Source organism: Corvus kubaryi, unplaced genomic scaffold (assembly GCF_017639235.1).
Source record: "Corvus kubaryi isolate FWS band 111438036 unplaced genomic scaffold, C.kubaryi_AGA036_p1.0 37272, whole genome shotgun sequence".
Lineage (NCBI taxonomy): Eukaryota > Metazoa > Chordata > Aves > Passeriformes > Corvidae > Corvus > Corvus kubaryi.
In genome coordinates this window covers 2206688-2233699 of record NW_024581084.1, presented here as the reverse complement: position 1 = coordinate 2233699, position 27012 = coordinate 2206688, and the positions used below count along the sequence as shown (strand labels likewise).

At 58.3% G+C, this 27012-nt stretch overlaps 1 protein-coding gene and 1 long non-coding RNA gene across 3 annotated transcripts in view; one reads left to right on the top strand and one right to left on the bottom strand.

The window, feature by feature from the left end:
* The window catches only part of SLC38A10 (solute carrier family 38 member 10), a 30704-nt gene extending 10499 nt beyond the window's left edge, over window positions 1–20205 (bottom strand). The window contains exons 1-11 of the mRNA XM_042025541.1: window positions 19547–20205; window positions 18396–18513; window positions 15240–15285; window positions 14066–14159; window positions 12842–12985; window positions 11807–11931; window positions 9076–9178; window positions 8207–8389; window positions 6399–6510; window positions 6114–6220; window positions 1070–1223 (exon numbers count right to left, since the gene is read on the bottom strand). Coding sequence (XP_041881475.1) covers window positions 1070–1223; window positions 6114–6220; window positions 6399–6510; window positions 8207–8389; window positions 9076–9178; window positions 11807–11931; window positions 12842–12985; window positions 14066–14159; window positions 15240–15285; window positions 18396–18513; window positions 19547–20203 — 1843 coding nt within the window. The 5' untranslated portion in view covers window positions 20204–20205. The remainder of the gene's footprint in view (window positions 1–1069; window positions 1224–6113; window positions 6221–6398; window positions 6511–8206; window positions 8390–9075; window positions 9179–11806; window positions 11932–12841; window positions 12986–14065; window positions 14160–15239; window positions 15286–18395; window positions 18514–19546) is intronic.
* A 3341-nt stretch (window positions 20206–23546) lies between these two features.
* LOC121663381 lies at window positions 23547–26356 on the top strand. Of its 2 annotated transcripts, XR_006015617.1 has the most exons (3): window positions 23593–23870; window positions 24771–24936; window positions 25785–26356. It is a non-coding gene; the product is annotated as an uncharacterized LOC121663381 (long non-coding RNA). The 2 variants fall into 2 exon arrangements; XR_006015616.1 differs by having other exon boundaries at window positions 23547–24936.
* Window positions 26357–27012: the final 656 nt, after the last annotated feature.

Genomic DNA, 27012 nt, shown 5'->3' with positions numbered 1-27012 from the left:
GCGATTCCTCCTGAAAGGAGCAGCTGTTCTTTGGCCATTACTGCTCCAAAATTAACCAAGACGGAAGAATTCAATCACATCCCTCCTCCCGGCCCTGCTGAGGGCTCCATTAAGGGATTGGGAGCATCTTTTGCTCGGAGTTCACTGGCATCCACATGCCCGGGAAGGCACACACAGCCTTGAGTAAGCCACCAGTAAACCACAAGTAAACTCCACCACGGAGCAACCCCAGAGTGAATGTTATCGGCAGCAGCACCGGTGTGGGAGACGCTCCAAGCTGCCGGGCAGGAACCCGGCCAAGAACGAGGAGGGAGGATAATCTCCAGAAGAGCCAGCCCCTTTCTCCCTTCCGCTCTCAATCTCCGCGAGGATATTTCAAGGCCTCCAAAGAACAAAAAAAACCCCACAGGAGCAGAAGGAAACAAAACTGAACCGAAGGAACAGGACGCGGCAGGGCCGAGGGGCAGCGCGGGGTCAGGCGGCACCTGCGCGCCCCGGCCTCGCTCCGGAGCAGCTGGGAAAGGGAGGAGCGGCCGTAATTCCATCAGCAGCCCCAGCAAACAAATAATAAATAACAGGAACCAGTAAACAAAGCTGAGGCATAATCACAGGCTTTGTCAGAGCGAAAGCCGAGTCCAAATTTATATCCTCAGCACCAAAAAAAGAGGCAGTTCCCATAAATTCCTGTACCTTTGAGGGTGATGGATGGCTGGTCCTTGGGGTGGCACAGGGGGAGAACAGTCCCGCTGGGCCAGGCGGGCACTGTGTTCATCCCAAATGGGGATCCCTGCTCTGACCCTCCAGGGGATCCCAGGCCTGCACCCCACCTTTCCCTTCCCAAAAGAACCACTGTCACAAGGTACCACTGGAGGTCACAGCGGGCTTTTCCTGCAGACAAAAGTGCAGCTTTTCTTTGGAAAAGGCCCCAGGAATCTGGGAAGACGTACGGAGCTGCCTGGAAATTACCCTGCTTCTGCCACACTTAAAAAAAACCAAAACCCTTCTCCTTCTTTTTAAGAAGTGAAGCTGGGAACAGGGCTGGGAAACCCAACTCCAAGCAAGCACATACCTGGAAGTTTGACCGAATCCTGGTCAATTCTGTTCTCCTCTCTGTCCAGGTGCTCCAAGCCCACTGCTTCCATCCTCACAGGGGTGTCCTCAGTGGCAGACAGAGTGGTGTACGTGCTGATCACCAGCATTCCCAGCCCAATCCACAGGATAATCTGCACAGAGTGCCAGAGGGACAGTTAGCACAGGAAAACCAAGGAGACTGCTCCCCACGGCATTCCCACAGTTCCTCCACACAATTCCAACCTCAGCGCAGTGACATGCGTGGAGAGGAGAGGAGAGGAGAGGAGAGGAGAGGAGAGGAGAGGCAGGAAAAGCAGTTGCTCCTGGCTGAGGTTCCTGTTTGGGTGCAGAGCCATGGGAATGGGAATTTCGGGGGCTGGAAGCTGTTGGAAAGGCGGCTCCTGCATTGGAAGGGCTCAAAAGTGAGTGGACGGGACACAGGGATAGGAAAATGCATATGGCAGACACAAGTCCTGCTGCAAAGACTCATTCCCTGGTATTCCCAGCATGAGAACTCCATGAAACCGGGTCTGGCTGAGCACAGAGGAGCCTGGCCTGGTTACAGCCCCCAGCGATTCCAGGGAGCTGCTCAAAAATCCTTAGTTTTGAAAGCAAGGGTAACATGTCCACACACCAGACCTGGTCCCAGGGCTCAACAAGCTGCTGAGAAGTGACTCCCTGATTTCTAGAAAGCTAGGATCAAACAGGATAAAAATAGAAGGATGGAATCTGGATCCCATAGAGGGAAGGGCTCTTGGAATTTCTCTACCTCAAAAAGGAGAAAGTGATGAGCAGCAAAAGAATTTTTACAGCTTGTTATGTGATGACAAACTGATCTAAAAGGATCAAATTCCACATGAGTCATGGGAAGTGCTGGATGGCACTTGGACAACCTGGGACAGTGGAAGGTGTCCCTGCCCATGGCAGGAGGTGGAACTAGATGAGCTTTAAGGTCCCTCCCAGCCCAAACCATTCCATGATTCCATGACTCATCTGCTTCCCCCAATCCTCACTGTGCAGATTTACATCCCATTCCACAAAAAGCGCAACAAAAAGATGCTTCTCAGCATGGGTAAAACCAGGAATGGCCACAGGGAGCACTTCTACCACTGGAAGCTGCCAGAAAACTGCAAATCAAGGGGAGAGGTGAAATTGGAAGGAGGAATTAAAACACTGGCTCTTCCAGAGGGGGAGGAGGGGCTGATGCTTTCCTCACCCGCCTTGTGCTGAGGGAGGTTGCCCAGAAACATGGAGCAGCATGGTCAGAGCTGGGCCCAGGAGACCCCGGAGGGTCCATTCCCAGCACACCCCGCAGACAGCCCGACGCCTCCGGAAGGAAAAGCCTGGCGGGACGTGGAGCAGCTCTGGATCAAGGGCAGCGTGGCCAGGGAGCAGAGGCCAGACCTTAGAGCTGCTGCAGAGGAAACAGGAGCAGAATGTGCTGCCTGCCTTGCCCGGGGTGCACAAAGAGCAGATATCCTGCCATCCACCCCCCGGGCAAACGCCGAGTCAGCAGGTCCTGCACTGCTGCCCTGGGCTCGAGCTGCTCCACTTCCTCCCCTCCCACAATCCACGGCCCCGGCACAAATGCATTTTGTGCCTGGGAGGCTGTTCTGGCACCTTCCAGAAACAACAGTGGAGAGGAAGAGCGTTTCCACAAAGAGGATCTATTCTGGTGCCACAGGAACCAGGAGCAACGTGGGAGAGGAGGGAACTGTAGGAAACGGCTGAAAACATTAAATGCTTTAAAAGGATTTTTGTTGTTTCTTATCTTAGTGGGGAACCAGGGGCTCAAATGCCTCGGATTGAAACCCCTTTGATTGTTGCACATTTGGAGTTCAGCTGCGAGCTCCCGGAGCAGCGGGTACGGGCACACGTGGCAGGCGCACACAGGCCGGGCTGGCCCTGAGCCGCCCTCACCCAGCTCCCCCCGGCACGCCCCTCCTCACCTACCCCCTCCCCAACTGAAGACCAGAATAAAGAGGTCCATGATTTGGCTTAATTCCATGGAGATGCTTATGACATGGAAAAGCAGGCGGATTGTGCTCAGGGGACCACTGAGGCAATTGAAGGGATGGGAGTGAGGGCTGCAAGGACTCGGGGGCTCAAGGAACCCATCCAGGCAGAGGAGCCACCAATCCCCACAGCATCCAGAGATCCTGGAGCGAGGGGAGGCTCAGCACTGCAGGGCACTTCTGAGCCAAGGTCTGGTGCCATGGGAATGATCTCCCCCAGAGCCAGCAATCCCACCGAGAGCAGAGACCCTTCTGCAGAAGCCTCTCTCAGCAGACATGGCGAGAGACTGTGGAAAGCCCTGGGGCAGGTCAGCACGGCCAGGGCCTGTCTCCCGGGAGCCACGCTCCGAGCACGGACGGGAATTCAGGAGAGGAAGTTTACGCGGCCGTTTCCTCGGCTGGCCGCGCTCCCTCGGCCCTCCTTCCTCCCAGAAGATGACTCCAACTCTGCACAGCAGAGCCATTAGCTCAGCCCTTCTCCTGCAGCCACGGGAAGCAAACACGCTGCATTTGTGTGGCGTGACGCCATCCCCGTCCTCCTGGACACGAAGCGTTCCGAGGGACGGAGTCACGGCGAAGGAATGCAGAGCCCCGGTCACCGCCGGGTCCCTCCTCGGAGATGCTGTGTTGGGGGGCTGTACCCCTGGACATGCAGCTGGGGAAGGTGTGCTGGCCCCTGCGCTGCCAGGGAAGGGCAGAGGGAATCTCTTTTCCACCCGCACAGGAGCGAGCCAAGGGGTCACTTCCTGACCTCCGGCAGCTCCTCTTCCCCAACTGGGACAACAGCAACTCCGGCCTCCCTAGGAGGGGCCTCTCGGACAAGCTTGTGTCAACACTGGGAAGGCAACACCTTCCTGTTGGCAGTTACACACTCCGTTCACAGACCCCCACACGCCCTTCGGCAGCTCTGCCAAACCCGGGGCTGCCGGGAGCAGCGGGACGCGGACCTTTACAGGAACAGATGCTTAACCACAAGAAAGGGAACACTCTCCCTGCTTCACTCACAGCACTGTGTGCCTGACTCCAGCCTTTTGAACTGCTCTGGGACCTGCCTTTCCAACCCAACCCTTCCAACCAGGGCACTCCCAGCCCAGCCTGGCCGAGCAGCAGCTCCAGTCATTCCCAATTCCCCAGCAGAAGCCCTTTGCTGGCCTACTTCCCTCCTTGCCCTGAAATCCTCTTCACTACTTCTAGTGCAAAATCCCTGATTCGTAGCCTCTGTTTGCACCATCTCCTGTAAAAACCTGACCTTCCATGTCACCACCTGCCCAACACTGGAAGCTGCTGGGTGCCAGAAGTGGCCCGATAAAAGCAGCCAGTTCTCAGCAGCACAAGAGCCAAGATAACCCAGAGAAGTGCAAAAGCTGGCGCTGAGGTTCGCTGCTCTGAAGGAGGCTAAAGTTGAAGGAGGGAAGGAGGGAGAACGTCCATGGATGCTGTTTGGACAGGGACAGGAAGGGAAGGACAGCTGAGCCCAGGGGTGTCTCCTCTCCCCCCGCCTGCCACCTTCCTCAGGAGCTGACTTTGATGGAGTGGAGCACCTGATCAAAGGAGAGCAGGAATGAAGGAGGAGACCAAAGACAGAGCTCCAGGGAAAGAATAAATGAGCCTTTGCAAAGACCTGGAGGGAGGAGGAGAGGGTGGGCTCCGAGTTGGGCTGTGGAGGTGGGGAGGTGCTGAGCAGCCCGGCTCAGGCAGGCAGGTGTGTCCTCACTCCGAGCAGGAATGCAAACCTGACAGGCAATGGATCACTCAGGGAAGGCTGGACAGCTTGCTGCCAGCCCCTCGAGGGGCTGATGCTTTAGATAAGCCCTTCCTCCTTTGTGGGGATTTCTGCAGGACAAACATCTCCCTCAGCCTCGTGACCGGGTTTGGGGTCAGGCATTGTGAGGGCCCCAGTGTCCCACCCCGAGCAGCCGGGCTGAGAGCTCAGCCTGTCCTGAGTGCAGCCTCGAGGCACTGCAGGGAAACGCTCCGGCTCAGCCGGAATAGAAAGCAATTCTTGAAAGTGCTCTTTGTTTCCCTGAAAAACCCAGGCTGGCATTCAGACTCCTGCTCAGGGTTTCACTCAAAGAAGTTCGGAGCTAAGTGTCAGAATTCAGAGTGAAAGCTGGAAAGTTGGACTATTTCCTTGTGTCAGGGAAAGCACAGGGAAGAAAAAAACCACACCCTGCTTAAAAAATTCACGTAGGTTTGCAAAGCCACAAGTCATTAAGCACAGAACAAGCCACCAGTTCTGTGGGCCCCACAAAAACGTGCTGCTCTCCCCTGCTGACTCTGCACTGTGCCCAAAACCTTATTCCCAGCCCAGCACTGTCCTGACTGGGACAGAGGCCTGTGAAAAAGGCAGTGGATTAAATTATTGTTAGAAAAAAAAACCCCCAAACCTGTTAATTTCAGCCCATGGTATTTGCAGGAGCAGAGAGATCAAGCCCAGCAAAGAGCCACTTTGTTTCAGTCCCCAAGGAGGCCAATTCAAACTGGAGCAAAAGGAAAAGTTAAACTTCTAACAGCCTCTGAACGACCCCAGTCCCTCAGAAAATCAACTCCTGAAGCAACACCTCTATGTGTGTGTTCCTTTTTACTATTATTTTGGTTGAAAGCAGAAGGCTGAGGGTCGGCAGCACAAACCACATCGTGGAGCCCTGTTTGTTTTACCCAGCCCGGGCAGGTCGGGATGTGAGGCTTTAAGGTTTTACAGGCTGCCTGGATTTCCTGTTCTGAGGATCCAAAACCTGAATCCCACCAGGAGGAGGACTGGAAGCAGCATTTTATGCACGAAATGACTGTTTCACTTGCTGCTGGAGGGACGGAAAGAGCTGGTGCTCCAACTTGGGCCAGCACCTCTGCCACTGTCTGTGCATCCCTAAGATGAACACCCACCCAGAACAGCTCCCACATGTACTGGGCAGACTGGAGGGGGAGGCTGGAGGAGGTGCTGAGCAGTTTCTCTGCTGCAGCCAAATGGAGCACGTTCCCAGGCTCTGCAGAGGGCTTAGGGGGATGTCAAGCAGCATCAGCACTGACCTGTGAACAAAGCGCATTCTTGTGGATCTTCTTGTAAATAAGAGCTGGGCAGATGAAACAAATGAGGCTTCCCATGGTTGCACCTGTCAGGCCCAGGACTGTTTCCACTGGGGAAGAAGAGGAAAAGTCAGCAAAGGTCTTTTCCAGGAGTGCCAGAGCAGCAGCACGGGACGGCTGCCAGAGCCCCCGGGCAGGATGGGGTGTGAGTCTGGTCACCCCAGCCAGGAAAACAAGTAACAGAGACCAGAGAAAGCAGCCAGCCCTTGTTCCCAGCTCCTCACTCACCATTCGGGATCATGATGCCTCCGACCATGGTTCCAAACACAACAGCCAAAGTCAGGGCTTTGAACCGCAGTGGGGGCATGTAGCCCCCGGCAGCGAAGGTGCCGTCCTTCTGCTGGGAGGGGAAGGGTGGAGGAGGAGAGTTTAGCTCCTGTATCACAGTCCCCAGCCCCTCAGCAATTCCCTCAGCCCCCCAGCAATTCCCTCAGCAATGCTCCCTGCAGCTCCAGCCCATCCCGAATGTGATCCCCTCAGCTGCGGCCCACTCCCCGTGCAGGGACTCAGAGAGCAGCCCAAGGCTAAGGGCAGGAGGAGGGAGCACAGGGCTGCAGCAGGAGGGAGCACTCACAGGCGAAGAGCTCTGGCTTTGCTAGGGAGGTGCTCCCCAGCAGCTCTGGGAGCAGGGCCATGTTCGCAGAGCTAGGCCACAGGAGCAGCTCCTCCGACTGGGAGGGAGATGGCAGGGGAGAATGGGTGCTGCTGGGCAGCTGCTGGAGGAATTCCAGAGGCCCTCTGCTTCCCACCCCATCCCATCCCACCCCTCGAGTGGGAGATGTGGAAGGCAGAGGCCCCAGTGTGCCCTGCAGACCCGGCGGGTCCCGGCTCTGCTGCTGCACAGATGGGAGAGGAAGGCAAAGCGACACCTTCAGAGCCCAGCCAGCCACGAGCTGAGCCCAGGCGAGATCCAAAGTGTTCCCAAGTGTTTCCAGCGCTTCCTCCTCTGCACCCGCTGGCTCTCACCGACTGTCTGCCCCCATCCTCAGGCCCTCCCAACGTGAGAAAAGAGCCGGGGGCTTCTCACAGGCAGAAGTGGCAGGATTTAGAGCTATAAATTGCTCAAGTTTTATTTCCTGCCTAGGAGGTTTCTATTTATGCGGATACACAAAGGCCTCAGAACATTCCCACAATCTCTTACTGTTATTTGCTGAATCCCATCGGCGCGCTCCGTGCGCACAATGCACAGAGGAGAACACGCCACTGCCACAAGGGACTCACAGTCTCCAGCAGACAGACCAGCTTCAGTCACAAAGGCTGGCTGAGGAGCTGGCCCTGGGAAAGGTGGAACGTGTGGGAGAGGGCTGTATCCCATCTCCCACCGCCTGCCCCTGCACCGGGCCGGCACCGCAGCCTGGGAGGGGCTGGAGGAAGGGGACATCTGAACCCGGAGGGGAAAGGGCTGCTCCAGGGCTGCTGACAAAGGTGCTGGGTGAGAATAACGGAGCAGGAATGAGCAGGCACTCAAGGAAGCAAGAAGAAACGGGGCTGGGCTGGGCTCCGAGGCCGGGAACAGGAGCTTGAGCTCAATGAGTTGGCCAGCAAAAGGACGGCAGCTGGAGCAGCAGGAAATGAGGAGGCTCCGCTGCTTCCAAAAGCACATTTCTCCCTCTTTCTGAGGGGAAGAACCACCTCGGCTCCGAGCTGTGTAACGTGTCTGTGCCGGAGCTGGAATCCCCAGCAGAGCAGGGAGTAGCAGCCACAGGACATGGGCTTTACACTGGGAACTCCAGCCCTTCGACCCATGGAACTCCTCCGCAGAGAGGACACGAACCTCCAAATGCCAGGGATTAACCACTGTGCAGAGCAGGATTTAGAGATGGCCACAAGCCCCTGCTGCACTGTCACCACACCCTGGCACTGAGGATTTTATGGGAGTTGAGGCTTTGTCCCTCTGGATAGCAAGTACCTGCCACGTGCCATTATCACCAGAGTCTCACGGAGCCAAGGCAGGTTTGGGGCCCAGTCAGAGACCAAAGAGTCACAAAAACCCTTCAAAAATCAAGTTTCACACCAAGGCAGCCCTGGGATCTTACCTGCTGCTCAAAGAGCAGGGTGTTCAGTGCCTGTCTGCACGGCAGGATCATCATGGGGAACCCCACCGCCACCGACATCATGAATCCCACTCGGATCATCTCCGTCACCACGTTGGAAGGGAAGTTCATGAGGACGTTCCCAGCAATGGCTTCGGTGTAACTCACGTAGCCAAAGAAGCCCACCTGGGGAGGAGAGCGGGGTTGGACTCCAAAGCACCTCCCAGCTGCTCCTCACAGAGGGGCAGCACGGTGCCCTCCCGCTGGAGCAGCCAAGTGGGAGCATGAGGTCACTCCCACGGGCAACCTGCCAGCAGCCCCAGCACCCCGAGACCTGGGACAGGTTGTTAATCAAGAGTGGGAGCTGCCTAAAGGCAAGCTTCTCACCAAATCCAGGGGTTTTCCTGGAGGGCACACTTTGCTTGCTGCCAGGCCCATGGATTGTCCCTCTCCAACGGAGCAGCTGTCACAATTCCCTGCAGCAGCCTGGCTCATGGGCCACAGCTCTCCTCAGGAATTATTAACCCAGTTTTATTAACTGCTGCCTTATGAGGCATAACTTCCTTCACAACAGGCTAGAAAAAGCTCTCCCAAACTCTGGGCAGCAGCCCCAGCTCCAGGCTGGGCCTGGGAAGACCTGGGCCTCCACTCTGCCCCCATCCAAGGAAACGTGCTGCTCTGAAAATCTGGACTCTCCCAATGCCCCCTGTGCTCTTGGGTTCATCACCTCCCACCTAACTCTGCTTTCAGCATGACGGCTTATCTGTCAGAATAAATACAGATAAGCAGAAAGCAGCCCCAGCTGTAGATAAATCCTCATCCCTGTGGCCCCTCCAGATTTCTGGCAAGGGAAGAGAAGGGGAAGTTCCTACCATGATGTAAAAGGTGGTGACCACGTTTAGGGAAGAAGCAAATATGGAGCTCATGATTTTGACAGACGGCTCATCCAAGCTGTCGTAAGTAGGCAAGACCTGACTGTAAAAAAGGTAAAATATTTAAGGAAACCTGCAGAAAACAGGAGAAAACCCCCAATCCCAGCCCATTCTCTGCCTCAGCCCAGCAGCAACGAATCCCTGACACCTTCCCCCTCTGGAGCATAAACACCCGCTGCTATTCCACAATTTATACTGCTAATGCCAAGAGATTTCAGAACACTCATAACTTTTAAGTGTTGCAAAAATATTCCTGCTCTCCCCACCCCACCACGTGGAGCAAAACGTGTGATGTAAACATTCGGGTTCAGAAAGGGTTGCAAAATGAATGACCGTTTGTTCCCGGGGCTGCGGGTGGCTCCGGGCCAGCCCCAGTGCCGGAGATTATTGTTCTTGGAGCTCTCCGTGCTGATAATTAAAGCAACACAGTGTTTACAGAGGAAAAGCGGGAAGAAGGTTGGAGCATCCCACTGTCTGAAGGAAAAGTTAAACAAACATATTGGAGCGCAGCGCCTGTCCTACTTCAGTTCGCTTCATAGAAAGCCGGGAGCGCCAGCTCCCCAGGATTTGGGGTATTTACAGCCTTGGAAAGCATGGGGAATGTCCTTTTTGACATCAGGTGCATGTTTTAGCAATTCATTAACCTCTTGTTACTTGAATTCTAGCGGCTCCATCCCGGGATCGTGTTACGGGAGAAACTCTGAGGAGAAGGGGGGGAGCGTGCAGGGAGATGGGAAGGGGTATCCCCAGCTCCAGTGGGCACAAAGCCATTCCCAGGAACTGTGTCAGGCTGAGGCTGAGCAGGAAGAGCCTTAACCCTTAATCCCTGAACGTCAAAGGAGGCCGAGCACGTCGGCTCCGGGACACGCGCCGGGGCTGGAGGTACCAGCAGGGAGCAAGGCCAGCTTCCCTGGGAGCTCTCCATTTAGGATTCCTCCCTGGGAGCGAGGAGACTGGCTTCCCGGGGAATCTCTTCAGTTGGGATTCCTCCCTGCCCTCTCCACAGCCACCTCCATTAGATTAACCAGCCACATTCCAGCCTTCAGCCTCCAAGAGAAGGGTCCAGCCAAACATCCAGGCTTGGGAAGGAAAAAAGAGGGAAAGAGGGAGGCTCTGCAGTGTGTGGGATGGTTAAAAAGGTGATTCAGAGGTTAGCAAAATTAAACCTACCCAGCTGAGACTATATAGACAAAAAACATATAAAGAGAGAAATAGAATATATAGAGAGGGGAGAGAAAGAGAGAATACATAGATGGAAAGAAATAAAAAATGTATATAAATATTGCCTGTGTAATGTATATAAATATTGCCTGGGGACAGCGTATTTTCCTGATGTTTGGAAAAAACACACAGCTTTAGATTGGCTTTGCCACAGAAGTGCTGCCATGGAGCCCATATTTAGGTCCACACACACAGGTCCAGACCAAACCATTTCCCTGCACTTCCAACTCCCAGGAAAATTGTGCTGGGTATTGTGTGGCTTCCATAAGGAAAAAAAAACCCTAAAAGGGATCTGTTAACAAGGTAAAGCTGCAAGAGAACACAATTCCCTTCGCCAGTTGTAATGGAGACATTAAACAGCAAGCCTGGAGCGTGCCGGGGTAGGATCTGAGCTGCCAAGAGAGCCAGTAAGTGGGAAATGATGATTTGGATCTTGGAGTGGGTGTAAACACAGCAGTCTGAGCAAATTTTATCTGTCACATTCATTTACTGTTGGCACGAGACCCGTTTGCTGGAACTACAGGGGGGAAGCCCGGCTCTGCCAGGCTTCCAGAGGAGGATGGTCCTTCCAGAGGAGGCCAGTCCTTCCCGTGTCCAGGGCTGGATTTACACTGGTTAGAGCTGTCACGGTTCTGGCCAGGCACGTAGTGCTCATGTGCTGCTCTGGTGCTGCAGGAAATGCTGCTGGAAACCTGGAATAGCCTGGTCTGCCCTCACCTTCTTCCACTTGTCAGCAGAAACCCTCACAAAAACAGGGAACGGGAAAGGTGGAAATAGCCTGGTCTGCTCTCACCTCTTTCCATGTGCCACTAAAAACAGGGAACTGGAAACGTGGAAATAGCCTGGTGTGCTCTCACCTCCTTCCACATGTCAGCAGAAACCCTCATTAAAAACAGGGAACAGGAAAGGTGGAAATAGCCTGGTGTGCTCTCACCTCTTTCCATGTGCCACTAAACCCAGGGAACTGGAAATGCAGGAACAACCCTCCAAAGCCAACAACTGTGTGATCTTTGGAGTGTTCTCCAAGAAATTTGGGGAAGCAGAGCAGCCCCCAGCATTCACTACTCAGGGGAGGCCCTGTGGGGGTCACACAGGGGGGTGACACAGCCCCGCTGCCTTCCCTGGTGCTCCAGCATTCCCTTCAAGAACCAGAGGAATTTCATCCCTCGTGCAGCTGCAGCAGAAGCTCCCGAGGAGCTGTTTGGCTCCAGTGGTCTTGTGTTGCTCCGCTACAAGAATTCCCAGGTGAAATGGAGTAACAAGAGGGTCTGGGTAACAAAAGGGTCACGACTGAATGAGAGGCTGAACTTCAGCAAGCTATAAAATACCCTGATGAAAATAAACCACCAAAGCAGATGGTATCTATCCCTTGCAGATCCTCCTGACCCTCTGCCCTCACGCAAACTCCCTGCAGGAACAACTGCCAGGGCTAGGAATGGCAGGTACTTACGACTGACAGGCAAAAGACATTCCAAAGATGGGGATGCAGCGGAAAATGCCCTCCCAGCGTACGTAACTCACTCGCTGCAGCCACTGCCCGCTGAAGAGCCCGTGATTGAAGGAGGACACCACAACCTGCAGCCAGGACAGAGAGCAGGGGTGAGGATCCAGCCCCACACAGCTCCATGGCAACAGCAACGCCAGGCTGGGATAAGAGGCAGCGTGTGACAGCTCTGCCGGGAGCCCCATCCCAATCCCCCAGCTCCCCATCTCACCCGCACAGCTGCCAGGGCCACCAAGGATCCCAGGGAGTACTTTAAGGGATCTATGACACTCCCCGCTTGTTTGATGCAATCAGACATCACAGCACACACCAGGGTGGGGTGATTTCCACGGACACATGAACTGTGAGAATTATTGCTCAAAGCAACCTCTTCTGCACTTTTTTAAACGTGTTTTTTAAAATGTGGTTTTAAATCCAAACAGGAAGCACCGCTGGCCTTAGAGAATCCTGTTAAGCAGAGAGAGACAAAGGGTCCTAAAACAGGATCCCACCTGCTGCTCCAGGGCCATTTAACGACACCAGCTCACCAAAGAGAAGGAAAAGCTTTATGGAAAGGGGGAGGAGCCAAGGCCAGGGAGCTCCCCTGCCATGGACACGGGAACTGGCAGGAGTTGGGTTGCACAGGAAGCAGAAGGTAAATATGTCTGAATGTCTGTTTATAATATCCTTGGATGGGGTTTCTAATCCCCAGAGATGTTTCAGTGCAGCCAACTCTTATGAATGTTGTGGTTTCTTAAAGGCACAGCCCCTGGGAGGCTCCACACCTCCCTAAGGAGGCAGCTCTGAGGTGGGACCCTGCACAGCCTACTAGAAAAGTTACATGGAAAGAATTCCCACACCTTCCTCTCCTTCCAGTCCTGAAATTTGGGGGAGACAGGGCTGGGACTCCACGAGGGAACCACAGGATCACCCGGGAAGTGAAACTGGTCATTAAAAAGCAACAGAAGGTAGGAAAACAGGATTCCCGGTGTCCGTACCCACCACGAACATGAACACGGTGTAGAAGATGAGAGCCATGGCACTGAAGGACTGGATGGAGGCCATCATGTTCCTCTGGAGGCTCAGGGGAAGGACAATGCACAGGGAGACAGCGAAGAGCAGGACAATCCGGAAACTGCCCGACACCTGGAAAAGAGACCTGCATCAACACCCAGAGCAGGGAGGATACTCAACACATCCACCCAACGAGCAAACCCTGGCGTGGTTCATCTTTCCAGAGTGAAAAGCAACTTTAAACAGTGACATTCTGTGTCTGGGGGTGTTTGAAGATGCTGCAAGCTCGGTGCTCTGTGGGCTCCGTCTGTGCTGAGCTCAGTCACTGGGTGCCACTGTTGCTCTGCACTGTGTGACAGGTCCAAGCTGGAAGAATTTGGGGGGTGGCCTCGGGGGGCCCCTTAAATGCTAATCCAGCACAAGCTGTTTAGGTACTTTCATGCAATTAAATAAAACCTAAATTTACTTGGGGAGACGAGAGATTGAAAGTGTTGAAAACTCCGATCCAGAAAATTAATCAAAGCCTCGCACTGGTATTTATTATGGCAGAACACTCTGGAATGCTTGGAAATATTTAATACCTAATTTGGCTGCAGCCTCAACGCATCTTTTTTAACTTCACAGTCCCTTAATCTGAGCTTAGGAGCATCAGGCAGCACAGATAACACTCAACCAAAAATCCTTTTGCTTCCCTGTACGGCTCTCATGCCGGCTCTGAGGAGCACCTCTTGCCTCCGAGCACCCTGAGCCAGCAGCGGGCTCATCACACGGCTGAGGAGGCAGGAACACAGAGACTTTGGCCACAAAAACAGCCAGGGACAGGACAAAAATCCCTCCTGACCTACAGCGAGGAGAGCTCAGGCAGAGGAACTGCCTCTCACTACCCACTGGGGCAGGAATTAAGGCAGGAAGCATTATCTCCCCCAGGAATCTGCTCCAGAATTAATAAGGGACCAAGTTAAAAAGAATTCCTTTGATGGAAATGCCTTATTGGAGTTTTACACAGCTGATTGTTTGCCATATGTCTGAGCTTCCCAGACTTCCCAGAGCCGAAGGCTCCGTGCACGAGCACCTCTCCGTGAGGGGACCCCACAAATCCCCCTTGGGACCCCACAGGGCGCTGAGCACACTCCAAGGCAGGAGCTCTGCTGTATCCACAGAACACAGGGCTCAGTGCAAGGTCTGGGAGCACCACAGGAGTGATTTATTCACCTGGAATCCGAGCATCTGGGCAAAGAAGTTGGAGCCCAAATCGCCGATGACGACGTAGAAAGCGATGCAAGTGCCCAACATCAGCCCAATCATGCTGCAAACACAAACAGGGAGGGGTTAGGAGGGCCACGCTTCCACCCTCAGCCTTGGGAAGAGCAGGACACCCCTTCTGCACTCCATCCCACCAGAGAACCTCCATCCACACCAAACGCTGGTGGGAGACGCAGCTCTGCCCACAACCCGTGGGGGTTAAAAACCCGTGGGGGCTAAAAACCAAGGAAAACTAATCTTGGAGATGACAAGAACTCCTTCAACTCCTGGAAAAATTCAGAAGAACCAGCACGAGGCTCTCAGAGCCCCACACCCACAGCAGGGCCCTGCCATGAGAGTCTCAATATCCAATGGGCTCTCCAACGTCTCTCCACACAATGGACCACACTTTAATGAAAAGATTGTCCATGAACTGCTTCTCCTCCCACTCCTGGACCACTTTCCTTCCCAGTTCCAATTATAGAACATCCCTGTGGCAATTACAGCCTCTGCTTGCATGGACAAGTAACATCTGAGGAATATTCTGTGTATTTTTAGTGCTGTGCAGAAGTTTGCAGCTGGGGAGAGCGAAGGAGCCGGCACCACTGCCTGCTCTGGGCTCAACATGCCTGGAAAAGAATCCCTGCTGGAAAAAGCAGGGCAGTGAGGATTGTGCCATCACCTGAGTTCTGCACTGGGGTCATGGGAGGCAGCAGAGTCTGCCCTGAGATGGGGGCAGGATTCCCCCTCAAGGCATCTCACAGGGAAGGGAGCACAGAGGGCAGGACCAGAGCAGATCCCGGGATCCAAGGAAGCAAACACTCCCTCCCACTAACTCAGCAGCAGGGATGTCACCCCTGGAAAGCTGCCATGAGTGACACGCCTGTGATTTCACAGCAGAGCAGGAGACGAGCTCATCCCCACCTTCTGTGCTCCCAGCGCCTGGGAAGCGCTCCCGTCTCCAGGAGCTCTGGAACGGGTGGGATGGAGGTGACACCTGTGAGCTGTGCTCAGGGGATCTCACTCAGGCTCCTGTTGCATTCCAGAAGGCAGGAGGGGAAGGAAGGAGAGCACAGCAAGGCTCAGAAAAGTTTTCACCAAAGACACCCAAACTGTTCACACTTTGAATAGGCAGCAGATTTACCTTGTTTCCACCAACATTTTTCCTGCTTTTCCATAGGCATGAAATGCTGGCATAAAAAGGAAAAAAGAGCGGAAGTTAGTCAAAGAAAGGTCCAGAACAGGGCAAGATGTCAGTTCACAATTAAACTCCAACAATGACACAGGGCAGTGCAGCAGGAACCCACCACTGGTATTTTGGGGCTCTTTCCCTCACCCTCCCACTTTCTTTTTCAGCCTTTCCCTCTGGAAACTGAAAACCACATAAGACAGGAACAGGGATGAGGGAAAGCCAGCAAGCAGGTTCTTTTTTTTCTATTTAAAACCAGAAGTGGTGTGAAGCAGCAGCCACACATGGCAGCCATTAAAGGCAATGGGAGAGAAAATATTCCTGTACAAGATTGTGTGTGGCGAAAGTTAAAGTGGTGCAGAATTCCAGTCCAAGTCCCCTTTTTATTTTTATCTTCCCCCTCGAACTGGGCCGCCCGACATCGCTGGCTGGGAGAGCTGAGCTGGTGCCCAGAACGTTCAATCCCATTCCCAGAATACCCAGTGCTCCCAACCCACACCAAAGGGCTGCTGCCAAGGCTTTGCTTTCCCCCCCCTCCCATCCTTGGGCTGGAGCAGAAAATGCTCACTAGTACTAAAATCACTGGGTTTTCTCTTAAAAAGACAATGCCAAGAAAACTTTTACTTCTATTTTTAGCTCTTACTGGGCAGAACGGGAATGGGGAGCTCCAGTGCCAAACCCAGACCACAGTGCCCAAATCTGCCAGTGAGGTCCAGCATGAACCCACCACCCTGGAGTCCCCTCTGCCTTCCCTCAAGGCACAGCCCAACATTCCCAGCGCCCGCCAGAAAACAAACTCAAATCCTTTCTGGAAGCTTCTTCTGCTATTTTAAATATTAACTTCAACTCTTGATTTCCTTGGACTCTACTCGAGCTAAAAATTCAGGAAACGAGATGTTCTCCCACAGAATGAGCAAAAGGCACGGCAGGGACCCACAGCCCGGAGCAGGGATGTGGGGGAGCACCCAAAATAGCTGCTGGATCAGTGACAGGGCACTGGGACAGCCACCACCAGGCACCGTGCCCAGGCATGAGGAGTGGCCGCTCCTCTCCAGCCTCCTTTGGGAATTCACAACCATGAGGGAAAAGGCAACAGCCCTGGGGGGAGTCAGGCCCACAGACGAAGGGTCTGGGAGGAGAGAGGAGCCAGCAAGAGGAAAACATCCCTCCTGGAATGGGTTATTAACAGGCTGAGCTCGGGGGGAATGGAGGAATGGTGCTGCTGATCCTTCCAGGGCACACTGCAGCCTCTGGATACGGACACAGCCACAGGTGATGCTGGAACCAGCCCGTGTCCCCGGCTGTTCACCTTGATGTTCAATGAGAACAAGCCTCCAAACACTGTGGGCAGGCGTCCCCATCCGGGGACAACGGAAAAATGGGATCCTTTATCTTCTCCAGGAGGTGATGACTGTAAAATAAACGGTACAGTCAAATCCTTGGAATGGGATCTTGGAAAGCCCCCAAACTGGGCAGAGCTTGCTCGGTACCTGGAGAAGTCTTTTAAACCCAGTGTGGTTCCTGGGACTGAGCTTCAGCCCCTTGTCCTGCAGGGCTGAGCTATGCCCCCAGGAGCTGCCCAGCACAGCTCCTGCACATCCCGAGTGCTGCTGGAAGGGGAGGGATTCACTCATCTCCTGGTTGAAATCCATCTGGGAACTGCATCCCACTTCCCTCCTCACCCACACATCTCCCTGCAGCCCTTCCCCTTCACGCAGTGGTGACGAGCCACCGCCAGCCCAGCCTGGGACCCCCTTTGTGCCGGAGCTGTGGCTGCCGCTGTTCCTCCGGAAGGCACTGCCCGCCTGCAGGGAATGTGCACAACTTTCCTCCGCGCCTCAGCGCTGCCAAAGCCTCCCAGGAGTGCCCGCAGATGTCCCCGGGCCCAGCCTGCGGGGACAAAGGGGGTCTGTGTGGAGCTGCCCGACCTCGGAGCATTGGGATGCGGCATGGGAGCGCTCCCGGCCCATGGCACCTCTCCCAGGGCACCGGGAGCGGGCACAGGCGCTGCTGCCAGCCTCCGCCTGCCAGGAGGAAGCTGGGAAGCATTACTGGCCCTCTCTGTATTCCAGCCCCTTGGCTTCGGGGCGTGCAGAGGATCCCTTCTTCCCGGGACACGCTCCAAGGTGGAGGGGACTCTCTGTCCTCCGGGAAGCCGCACACAAAGGCGTCTTGTGAGGGGCAGGGAGCGGCGGCACCGGCAGCTGGGCCGGGTGCTCCGGGGGCTCCCCCTTCCCTCTGGCACCAAAACAACCTCCCAGACCATGGAGCTTCTCCATCTTTTCCGTTTCTAGCAGATACAAGTTGGCAGAAGCTGGGATGTGCTTCCTGGGAGCAGCACCTCGGGCACTCTGAGGGAGGAGCAAACCCATCTGTCAGCAGCTGGTGGGAGCCCGTGTGCCAGGGCAGCGCCAACCAGCTCCCTCCTTGCCCAGAAAAGGAAGGGAGAACAAGGAAAAGGCAACTTTTCCTGCTGCTTCATATGCCAACGGCAAGGACTGGAACCCAAACACCTCCTCCTGCTCCCCAAGTCAGTCAGAATCCCAAGAGAGGCCATGAGCAGAGGCCAATCCCGGCGCCAGTGCTGAGCTCCGAGGGTGGCCGGGCTCTGCCAAAACCCACCCAGGGATCTTCCAGATGTTTTTATTTTCTCAGCCCTTTGGAACCTCGCTCTGTTTCCTTTCTGCTGAGCCATAAAGGAGCTCCCAGCTCGGATCCAGGCAGCCCAGCTCTGTGCCAGGCTGGCAGGACCCGCTGTCCCGGCAGCGCTGGGTGGGGAACTCGTGCCCAGACCCATAATTAATTCATCCCAGACCCACAATTCATCCCAGATGGCTCCCGGGAGCTGGGGTTTGGATCACCTCCTCCCCTGCCCCGCGGAGTCAAAACAACTCAGCACCCATTAACTGGGCGGTCGGGAGCAGGATCCAACCCCGGCGCTGCCCCGGGGGAGAGGCTGAGGCAGGAGAACGAGGGAGTCTGGGAACTGCAGCAAGAAAACATCTGCTGTTCCGACAGCACCACTGAGGAAACGTAAATTCGGATGCCAAGGTCACACTGCAGTTAAGAGTGGAGCAGGGCTGGGAAGCAGCCCCGGAGCTGGGATCTCACCGAGGCCGGGGTAGGTCCTGCGCTTGCTGAGGTTGGCCGACTTCACCAGGAACATGCAGGACTGGTGAGTCATCCACGAGCAGAAGATCAGCAGCACAGCTCCCAGGATGATCCCACACTGCAACGGAGCAGAGGGGGAAGAGACCAGCAGGAGATGGGGGGTCAGGCCCCCTCCACGGCCCTCCCACCCTCCCTCAGCACCCTCAGGTTTCCCCACGTATTTCAGCCCCATTTTTCCCTCTTTCAGGAAGTTCTGTCCCCTTCCTACCAGCTGGGAGGGAGGTACCAGCTCCGTATCACTCTCTCCACAGCACAAGGACACGTGGAACACATGCCTGCTTCCCACAGCTCCCAGCTGCACCAGTCCAAGCACCGAGGAGTGAACTGGGAGCAGGCTGTGGAGTAGAACTTCCACCCTGGCTCTTCCCCCAGCGCCCTCCACAGCTCCCAGTGGGTTCAGGGAGCACAGACAGACCCCGAGGTGCCACCTCTGCTGCAAACTCATTTATCAACAACACAAACTCCTCACGCAGCTCCTGCCTCGCTGCCTTCTCTGCTCACAGGGGTGGGGACCACGGGGCACCAAGCAGGTGACTTGGAGCAGGCCCAGATCCCGATCCCAGCTGCCCTTTCCCTGCTGTCTGAGGCAGGCGAGGCCGTGGGCATGGGGGCAGATCCCGGGCAGGGGTGTGGGGGCACAGCCGGGGTTTGGAAAAGCCTCCAAGCCAGCTCACGTTTATCACAGGGGTAAATCCTTAGATTTTATTTTTCCCTTCTCCTTACAAGACAGGCAGAAACGATCAGTTGGAGACAACAGGACAGGGAAAAACCCAGAGTTTGGTGCAGAAGTTTTGAGCTGGAGAATTCACGACTAAGAAAAGCGCAGCGTTTGGAACACGAGGTGCCCGATCTGGGTCTTGAGCGTTTCCTTTGCTGACTTTCCTTTCCCGCCAGGGAACCACCCCCCAAACTCGGGCCAGAAGGGCAGAGGCAGCCTCTGCCCGCCTTCCCCCAGAGTGCCCGGGCCTGGAGGAGCTCGCCGGGGCTTTAGGCTTCCAAGGGCACGGACCGACACCCCCGCCCCAGCCCGGGGACACCGGCAGGACCCCGCTCCCCGCTCGGACGCAGCGCCCGGCCGGGCGGCCCCTCACCTGTCGGAAGCAGAAGGGCACGGTGAGCACGCTCACGCCCACGATGCTGTTCACCACGTTCATGATCAGGCCCCAGTTGGAACCCGCCGCCGCCGCCGCCATGGCTCGCGGCGGAAGGTCCCCGCGGCGGGGGACCCGGTTTGCGGCCGCTCCCCGCGCCCCACGGCCGGCTCGGAGCCCCCGCAGCGCCCGGTGCCCCCGGTGCCCCTCAGCCGCCCGTGCCCGCCATGGCCCCACCGGGCCCGCCCCGACCCGGCACCGGCCACAGCGGCACTTCCGGCTTCCGCCGCCGCCGCAGGAAGTCACGTGGTCCGCGCGGCGGAGCGGGGACGCTCCAGCCGCCTCGGAGGCCTGGACTCGCTGGTGCTGGGAGGGTAAACGGGGGGTCCTCGTGGTTGGGGGCACCCCCGGAGAGCTGAGCACGGCCAGGGAGGTGCGGGATTGCACAAGGACACACATCCGTTCAGATCCATGCGTGGAAAGGCACGAACATGGGTGCGTGCCTGCCTTTACATGCATGTGTGTGCGTATACACGCATGACCACACATCTTGCGGCAGCGCTGACACCCGAGCGGGGGTTCCCGGCGTGATGGGGGCCTCTGAAAGGCCCCTCGAGGGCAGCCCATCACCCCCGGCATCGCCTCCCGCCTGCACATCTGGGCACGCGTCCAGCTGTGCACACACATCTGCTCCCCATCCCAACCGGAGCCGTCCCCAGCTCTACCGCGGACGTACCCCCACATCCCACAGGACACGGGAAAAAGAAGGAAAGATGAGGGGGGGCTCTGGAAGGGTCCCCCGAGGCCAGGCGTGGCGGCAGCTCGCGGTGGCACACGCCAAGGGCACGTTCCCGTCGGAACGAAACGAGGCGCTCGTATAATTTGCAGCAATTGCGATGGGAAACCGCAGGAATTCACTCTACAAAAGGTTTGCAGGGAGGTGAACAGGCGGCCTAATTCCCTCCAGGTGCTGCGTGGGATCGGTAGCTCCGGCTGCGTTCTCCTGGCTCCTGTGCCGGAGCAGTGGCTGGGTCCGTGCGCGTCCTCGGGGTGGGATGAGGGATCCCCTCGGGAATGTCACGCAGCTGCTTTGGAGGAGCCGAGCCATGGTCAGGAAAAGGCCTCTGGTGGCTTCTCCATGTCCGAGTGGGAGCCGAGTGCTTGGGAAATGTCCAGAGCCAGCCAGGAGTCCCCGTGACACGGGATGGGGACAGCAGGGGAGCAGCCCCCGCTCTGCCATCCTCCTGTGCCACGAGCCCGGGGCCTGCCCATACCCATCCCCAGGGAACGGGGTTTTCTCCAGCTCCTCAGGTACCATCAGCTGCTCTGCAGCTCCGAACATCCCAAATTCTGCCTCCAGCAGGAGCCGGGCTCTGTCCCAGCAGCACCAGGGCAGTTTCCCATCACGGACCTGCTGAGAGCAAGGGAGAATTCCCTGGAAAGCCCCAAACACTCTGAACGGCCGGGCACGAGCCACCAAAGGGCCCGGCTGGGTTTGGGAGCCAGCGGCAGCAGTCCCACCACAGGATCCACTGGGAATCCCAGGTGGCTCAGAGCCCTTCCCAGTCCTGCCCCATGGCCCAGATTCCTCCCGCTGGATTTGGAGCCACGGAGAACAACCAGCCCCGGAGGATGCCAGAGCCACAATTACTGTAATTAGAAATGGGGGCTCAGGGCTGGCTGATCCCACAGGGATCCTGCACTGCTTCGTGGAAGTACAAATCGCTCGGGATGTCCGGGGTCCGCTGCTGCGTCCGATGCTGCTCCGCAGGCAGGTGCACACGTGTGCTGGCACACACGCGCTGTGCTGAGCTGAGCCAGATTCCCAGCTCCCACGGGTGATGCTGTCCCAGGAAAACAGCTAGGCCCATCTCTGCTCCCACCCCATCCCACCCTTGTTCAGGAATTCGCCTCAGCGGCAGCTCCGTGCCAAGAGACTCCCATGAACCTCCCATGGCACAGGGATGCTCTTCCCTGGAACCACGAGCTCCCTGGGAGCATCCCTGCCCTCCCTCTTGAGGGACACAGCGCAGGGTCCAGCAGGAATGGGAAGGAATGGGAACCACCTCTCCAGACCTGGGGCAAGCCCACCCACACCCCACCCCACGTCCCCCCTTCACCCAGGGACCGGCACCCAGCACCCAGGGCCACCCTGCTCCCGACGGCTGGTTCCGGTGACAGATGCCTGGCAGATCCCAGGAACCACCCGACAGGGATTGGAAAACATAAATTAAAACAAATTGCAGTTTTATATTGCAAATAAGGGCAGTTTGATGGGTTTTATTGCGGAACAACCATTAATGAAGTGCAGTTTCAGGCACCTTAATTGCTCAGGGACCAAAGTTCAGTCCGTATCTCCAGCACGGGCTGGGAGCTGCCACATGTCCCGCGAGGGCCTGGCAGGTTGGGAACGGTATTGGGAATGAATTTATGGCCATGAGGAGGAGGATGGAGGCAAGGGGCCCAACCCATGTGGAGGAGTTAAAGCAGCGTGGGACAAACAGCACAGCCTATGCTGGGGGGAGGCGGGAGGCCGTGGTGTCCCCGCCACGGTGTCACCCCAGTGTCAGCCGTGGGGCTCCACAGTGGGTGCTCACCATGGGACGGATTTTGGGATGGGGGTCCCCAAGCCTTTGGGACGCTGGTGCTGCCCAAGAGCTGGGCAGGAGCGATGCAGATGCAGAGCCAAGGCCGTGGGGGACCCCGGGCAGCCCCCTTCGCCCCCCGAACAAAACACGCGTGGGTGTGCAAGGCACAGAGGGGCGTGCGGGTGGACACAGCACCGCGGACACAACCACGGGGGATCCACGCGCAGCCTCGCACTCGCTGGACACGCACCGCGCCCCCCCCACGCGAGCCCCGGCACCGTCACACCCGCGCGTGGACGCGCTCCCCACCTGCACCTACCCGCGCCTAGCACAGGCACCGAGCTGTGCCGAGCCGTTCCGAGCCACGCGGTGCCTTGCCGGACCTTACCGGCCGTACGGAGCCTTACCGGACCTTACCGAGCCGCACGGGTCCGGCGCGGTGCCCCCGCGCGCGCCCGTTCATTCACCCACCCGCGCCGTGGGAACGAGCCGCGCGCGCCGCGGGCGGGAAGCGCAGCCCCGCGCTGGCCCCGCCCCTCCCCGCGCGCATGAATGGGCGCGCCCCGCCCCGCTCCGTATAAGGACACCCGGCCCGGCTCGGGGGGCGGGGCCTGGCCGGGCCCGCCTCGCCCCCCGGCCCCGCCAATCAGAGCGGCGCACCGGGCCGCTCGCCGGGCTCCGGCCTTTGTTTGTGGAGGGCACCGGGGCCAATGGGAGCGCGGGCCGGGGGGCGCTGGGCCAATGGGAGCGCGGGCCGGGGGCCGCTGGGCCAATGGGAGCGGGGGGGGTGCGCGGGGCGGGGCGCGCGGCACGGCCCGGTCCGGCCACGTGCGCGCGGAGCCGCCCCCGCGGGGACCGGGAGCAGCGACGGGACCGGGGGGACCCCGGCGCGGCCGTGCGGGGCCCCATGTCACCGGGCTGTGTCCCTAGCGGCTGCCCCGTCCCCAGCAAGCCCAAGGGCACGTGCCTGTCCATGCCCTACCAATGCCGAACCCCGGTGCCTCCGACGGCTCGGCACCTTCCTGTCCCGGGAGACCCCGGGGGGCCACGGTGGAGAGGCCCCAGCCCTTGCTGCATCCATAGGACGCTGTCCCGGGTGCGTTGTGGGTCAGGGCTGGCCTTGCCAGCCGGAGGTGGCAGCAGGGTTATTTTGTGCTTGGATGCTTGTGGCCCCACTCACCCGTTATAGCCAGGACTGGGGAGGGGGCTCTGGGCAGCAAATCCCAGCTGCTGCCAGGGCTGGGACAGGGCCACGTATAGATCTGTGTACTGGGACAGGGCCAAACACCGAATACACGGAGGGGACCATGCTGGGCAGGAGCCTCCTCCCGGGGGGGCCTGGAAAGGAGCGCCCGTAAATCCCATCCCGTGCCCGGGTTGTGTCTGGGATCTGCTGTCCCCTCCTTGGCTGTGAGAAATTTCCTGGTTCCCAGCCGGCCCCAGCGCCAGGCCAGCCCCACGCCCGTGCCATGGCCGCAGTCATGGCAAAGCCGGGGCACTCCCAGCCCAGCGGCAGGAGGACGAGCTCTTTGCTGGAAAGGTGAAGGTCACGGTCATTTTCTCCGTGACAGGCAGCTCCTGGCTCCGTATCTGTCTGTTCCCATCCCTCCAGTGCTCCAGGACACCATCACAGCTGAGTGTCTGTCGCACCGGCCGTGGCACCGACATTCCCGACTGGGAGCCGTGGTGATGGAGGCTGCTGATGGCCAGGCCAGGAGGTGCTGACTCCGCTGCAGGTTTGCTCCTCATATCCCTCCCCACGTCTCCCATCACCAGCCCACAGCTCCGGCTCCATCCCCCCATCCAGCCAGGCCTGCCTACGATGCTGCCCAAACCACGGCAGCAGCACCGAGCACCCGGGCAGGGGCACAGCCCCGGTGGCACCTGATGGCCGGGACAGCGGCCAGCCCGGGCCGGCCCCGCCGCGCTCTCCGGCAGGCGGGGAAGCACCGGTGCATCTCCCGGGGCCCGGGGAGAGAACAAAGGAGGGCAGCTGCAGCGGAGGGAGCGGCGCTGCCGGATGCGCTGCAGCGCGGATAATCCGCCCCGGCACAGCCCCCGGAGCACCGGCGGCTCCGGGCGCGGGGAGCGGCCGCTCGGGCCGCGGCGTGAGGGCTGTGCGGGGATGGGGAGGGGGCTCATCCCGGCTCCCCACGCAGCCCCATCCCGGATCCTCGTGCCGTGCCCCCCGTTCCATCCCGCCCCGTGGCCGCGGCCGCGCTCACCCCGGCTAGTGCCGCGCCATAAAGGAACCGACTTACATTAACGACTTTTGTCACCAAAGTCATTAACATAATAGGGCTTCCACATCAAAATTGAATATTAATGCTCCGCCGGCTGCGGAGGGAGGCGGATAATTGCTCTAATACATTTTCCAGTCGGATTTTCGCATCGCGGCAGCAATTGCATTAGCAAACCCGATTATTCCCACGGCCGGTACAATGGGATGGTTAATGGGAGTTAAGTTCCTGCCTTTTTCCTCGGACCCCTGAGCGGCTGCCGCTCCGTGCCCCCCACTGCCCCCACCCGCGGGGAGCGCGGGGCGGGGGACGAGGTCCCTGAGCTGGGAGCAGAGGGGACAGTGGCGCGGAGCCACCTCGTCCCTCCGCGCTGGCAAACACGACCCTTGGACGCAGACGGCCTTGAGACGCACCGGGAATGCCGTGGCCAGCTGGAAAACCGCCTGTCCCCGGAGCCGTGCTGTGCTGTGCCATTCCGTGCCGTGGGGAGCCCTAGGACGAGCCATGAAGGACAGCAGAGGGGACACACCAGCCAGGGGGTCCCAACACAGAGCTGCTGGAGGTACAGGGAGAGCCAGAGGTTGTTCCCAGCTCCCATCCCAGGAGTGTCAGGGTGTCAGGGGACCCTCCTGCCTCCTTTCCCTTCCGTGGGGGTTCAGCAGCTCCCAGGAGGATAAAGCTCAGGAAAACAGCTGAGGAGGGGGGACACCATCGAGGTTACAGCCCCTTCACTGCACCCCCAAACATGTCCCCTGTGCAGGGACAGGCCGTGCCCTCTGCCACCACACCCCGTCCTCGGGGTCCCCTCTTGCCCCCCCAAGGGGCACACCGTGCTCAGGGGGCTCTGTGGTGGCGCAGCCCCCGCTGGGAGGGGGGCAGGCACCGTGAGAGCAGCAGTGGACAATGGCAGCTGCGGGGCTGGGGAGTGGATGTGGGGCGATCCTCATTAAATTGACTTTAATTGTGCTTATTTGGCCTCACTTCATTGATCAACCTCACAAAGCAGAGTTATCCCCACGGGGCAGGGGGGCTGCCCGTGGTGGGGGGCTGCCCACAGGGTTTAGACACACACAGTGGGGGTCTGTCTGCCCACTGGGGGGCTGCCCAGAGGAGGGGGTCTGCCCAAGGTGGGGGTTCTGTCCGCAGGGGATGCCGACTCATGAGGGGCAGTCAGCCAAGGGAGGGGGTTGCCCACAGCAGAGGCTTGCCCAGGTTTGATGTTTACCCACTGGGGATCTGCTCACTGTGCCCAGGGACACAGCCCTGGTGCTCCACAAGCCCTGCGCACTCAACCCCTTCCCACCCAGCACCAGGGGCTCCCCTGGCCCCTTCCCATTCCCACCGGCATCACTGTGGGAAGGAAGAGCCTGAGAGCCGCTTTTTTTGAGGTTTTTTGGTTTTCTTTTTCAGTCACGAAACTCTTTCCCAGGGCTCCCACACCACCGGTGGCTGCACATCGTGTCCCCCCACACCGGGATCCGCACCGCGCTCCCGTTCGGCACCGATTCCATGTGCTGGGATAATCCACAACGGCCTTTTCCTGCCCTTTCCCACATGGAGAGGGATCTGACGGGCCGTCGAACGGCAGCCACGGAGGTGAATGCGGAGGCTGGGTGTGCGGTGCCTCCGCGCTGCTGGTGCCATCCCGTGTCCTTCTGTGTCCGTGTGTCCCTCGGCGTGTCCCCGAGCGTGGCTCCGTGCCGCGGCCGCACGTCCCGCTGCACCAGCGCCTGTGCCGGGCTGTGCCCCGCGGTGCGGCCGCCTGTTCCCGGCTGTCCTTGTCTGTCTGTCCCCGTGCCGTGTCCGTGCGTCCCGGCGCGCGCAGCTCTGTCCACGCGGCGCCAGAGGGTCCCCGCGGCCCCCGGCCGCTCCCTCCTAACTCGATTGCCGTCCCACGTAATGAATCGCCCGCCGTAATCTAATCGTGGTTACGAGTGATTGGGATTTATTTCAGCGTTGTCAATCAATTACAGCCTCTTATTGCAAAAAAGGAATAAAACCCAAAACCCCGCGGCGCCCCGACAGGGACCCCGATGGCAGCCGCTGCCAGGCCTCTGCTCCCGGTACCCCCCGGTGCTGCTCCTGCTCCCGTTCCCACTGTGTGGTTGGTCCCCAGTACCCCACACATTGCTCTGCACGGCCCCCCCACATTGTACAGCCCCCCAACCATGCACAGGCCCCCAACACTTCACTGCACATCTCCCAACACTTAACACGCCCCTCGCAGGGCCCCCAACCATTCCAACTCCCCCACTGCAGCCCCCCAACACTGCACACCCCCAACCCTGCTCTGCATGGCCCCCCCACATTGTAACCCCTCACTGCACAGCCCCCCAGCCTTGCACAGCCCCCCCCTTGCTCTGCACGGCCACCCCATATTGTATCCCCTCATATTGCACAGCCCCCCTACATCACAGCTCCCCAACACCGCACAGCCCCCTCATACTCCCCCCGCTCACACTGCACAGTCCCTCCAACATCGCACAGCCCCCCCATACTGTCCCCCCACATCGGAGCTCCCCCAACACCGCACAGCCCCCCCATACTTCCCCCCTCACACTGCACAGCCCCCCATTACCCCCTTACTGCACACTCCCCCCTTCCATCGCAAGCCCCCCAACACTTCACCCCCCCCCCC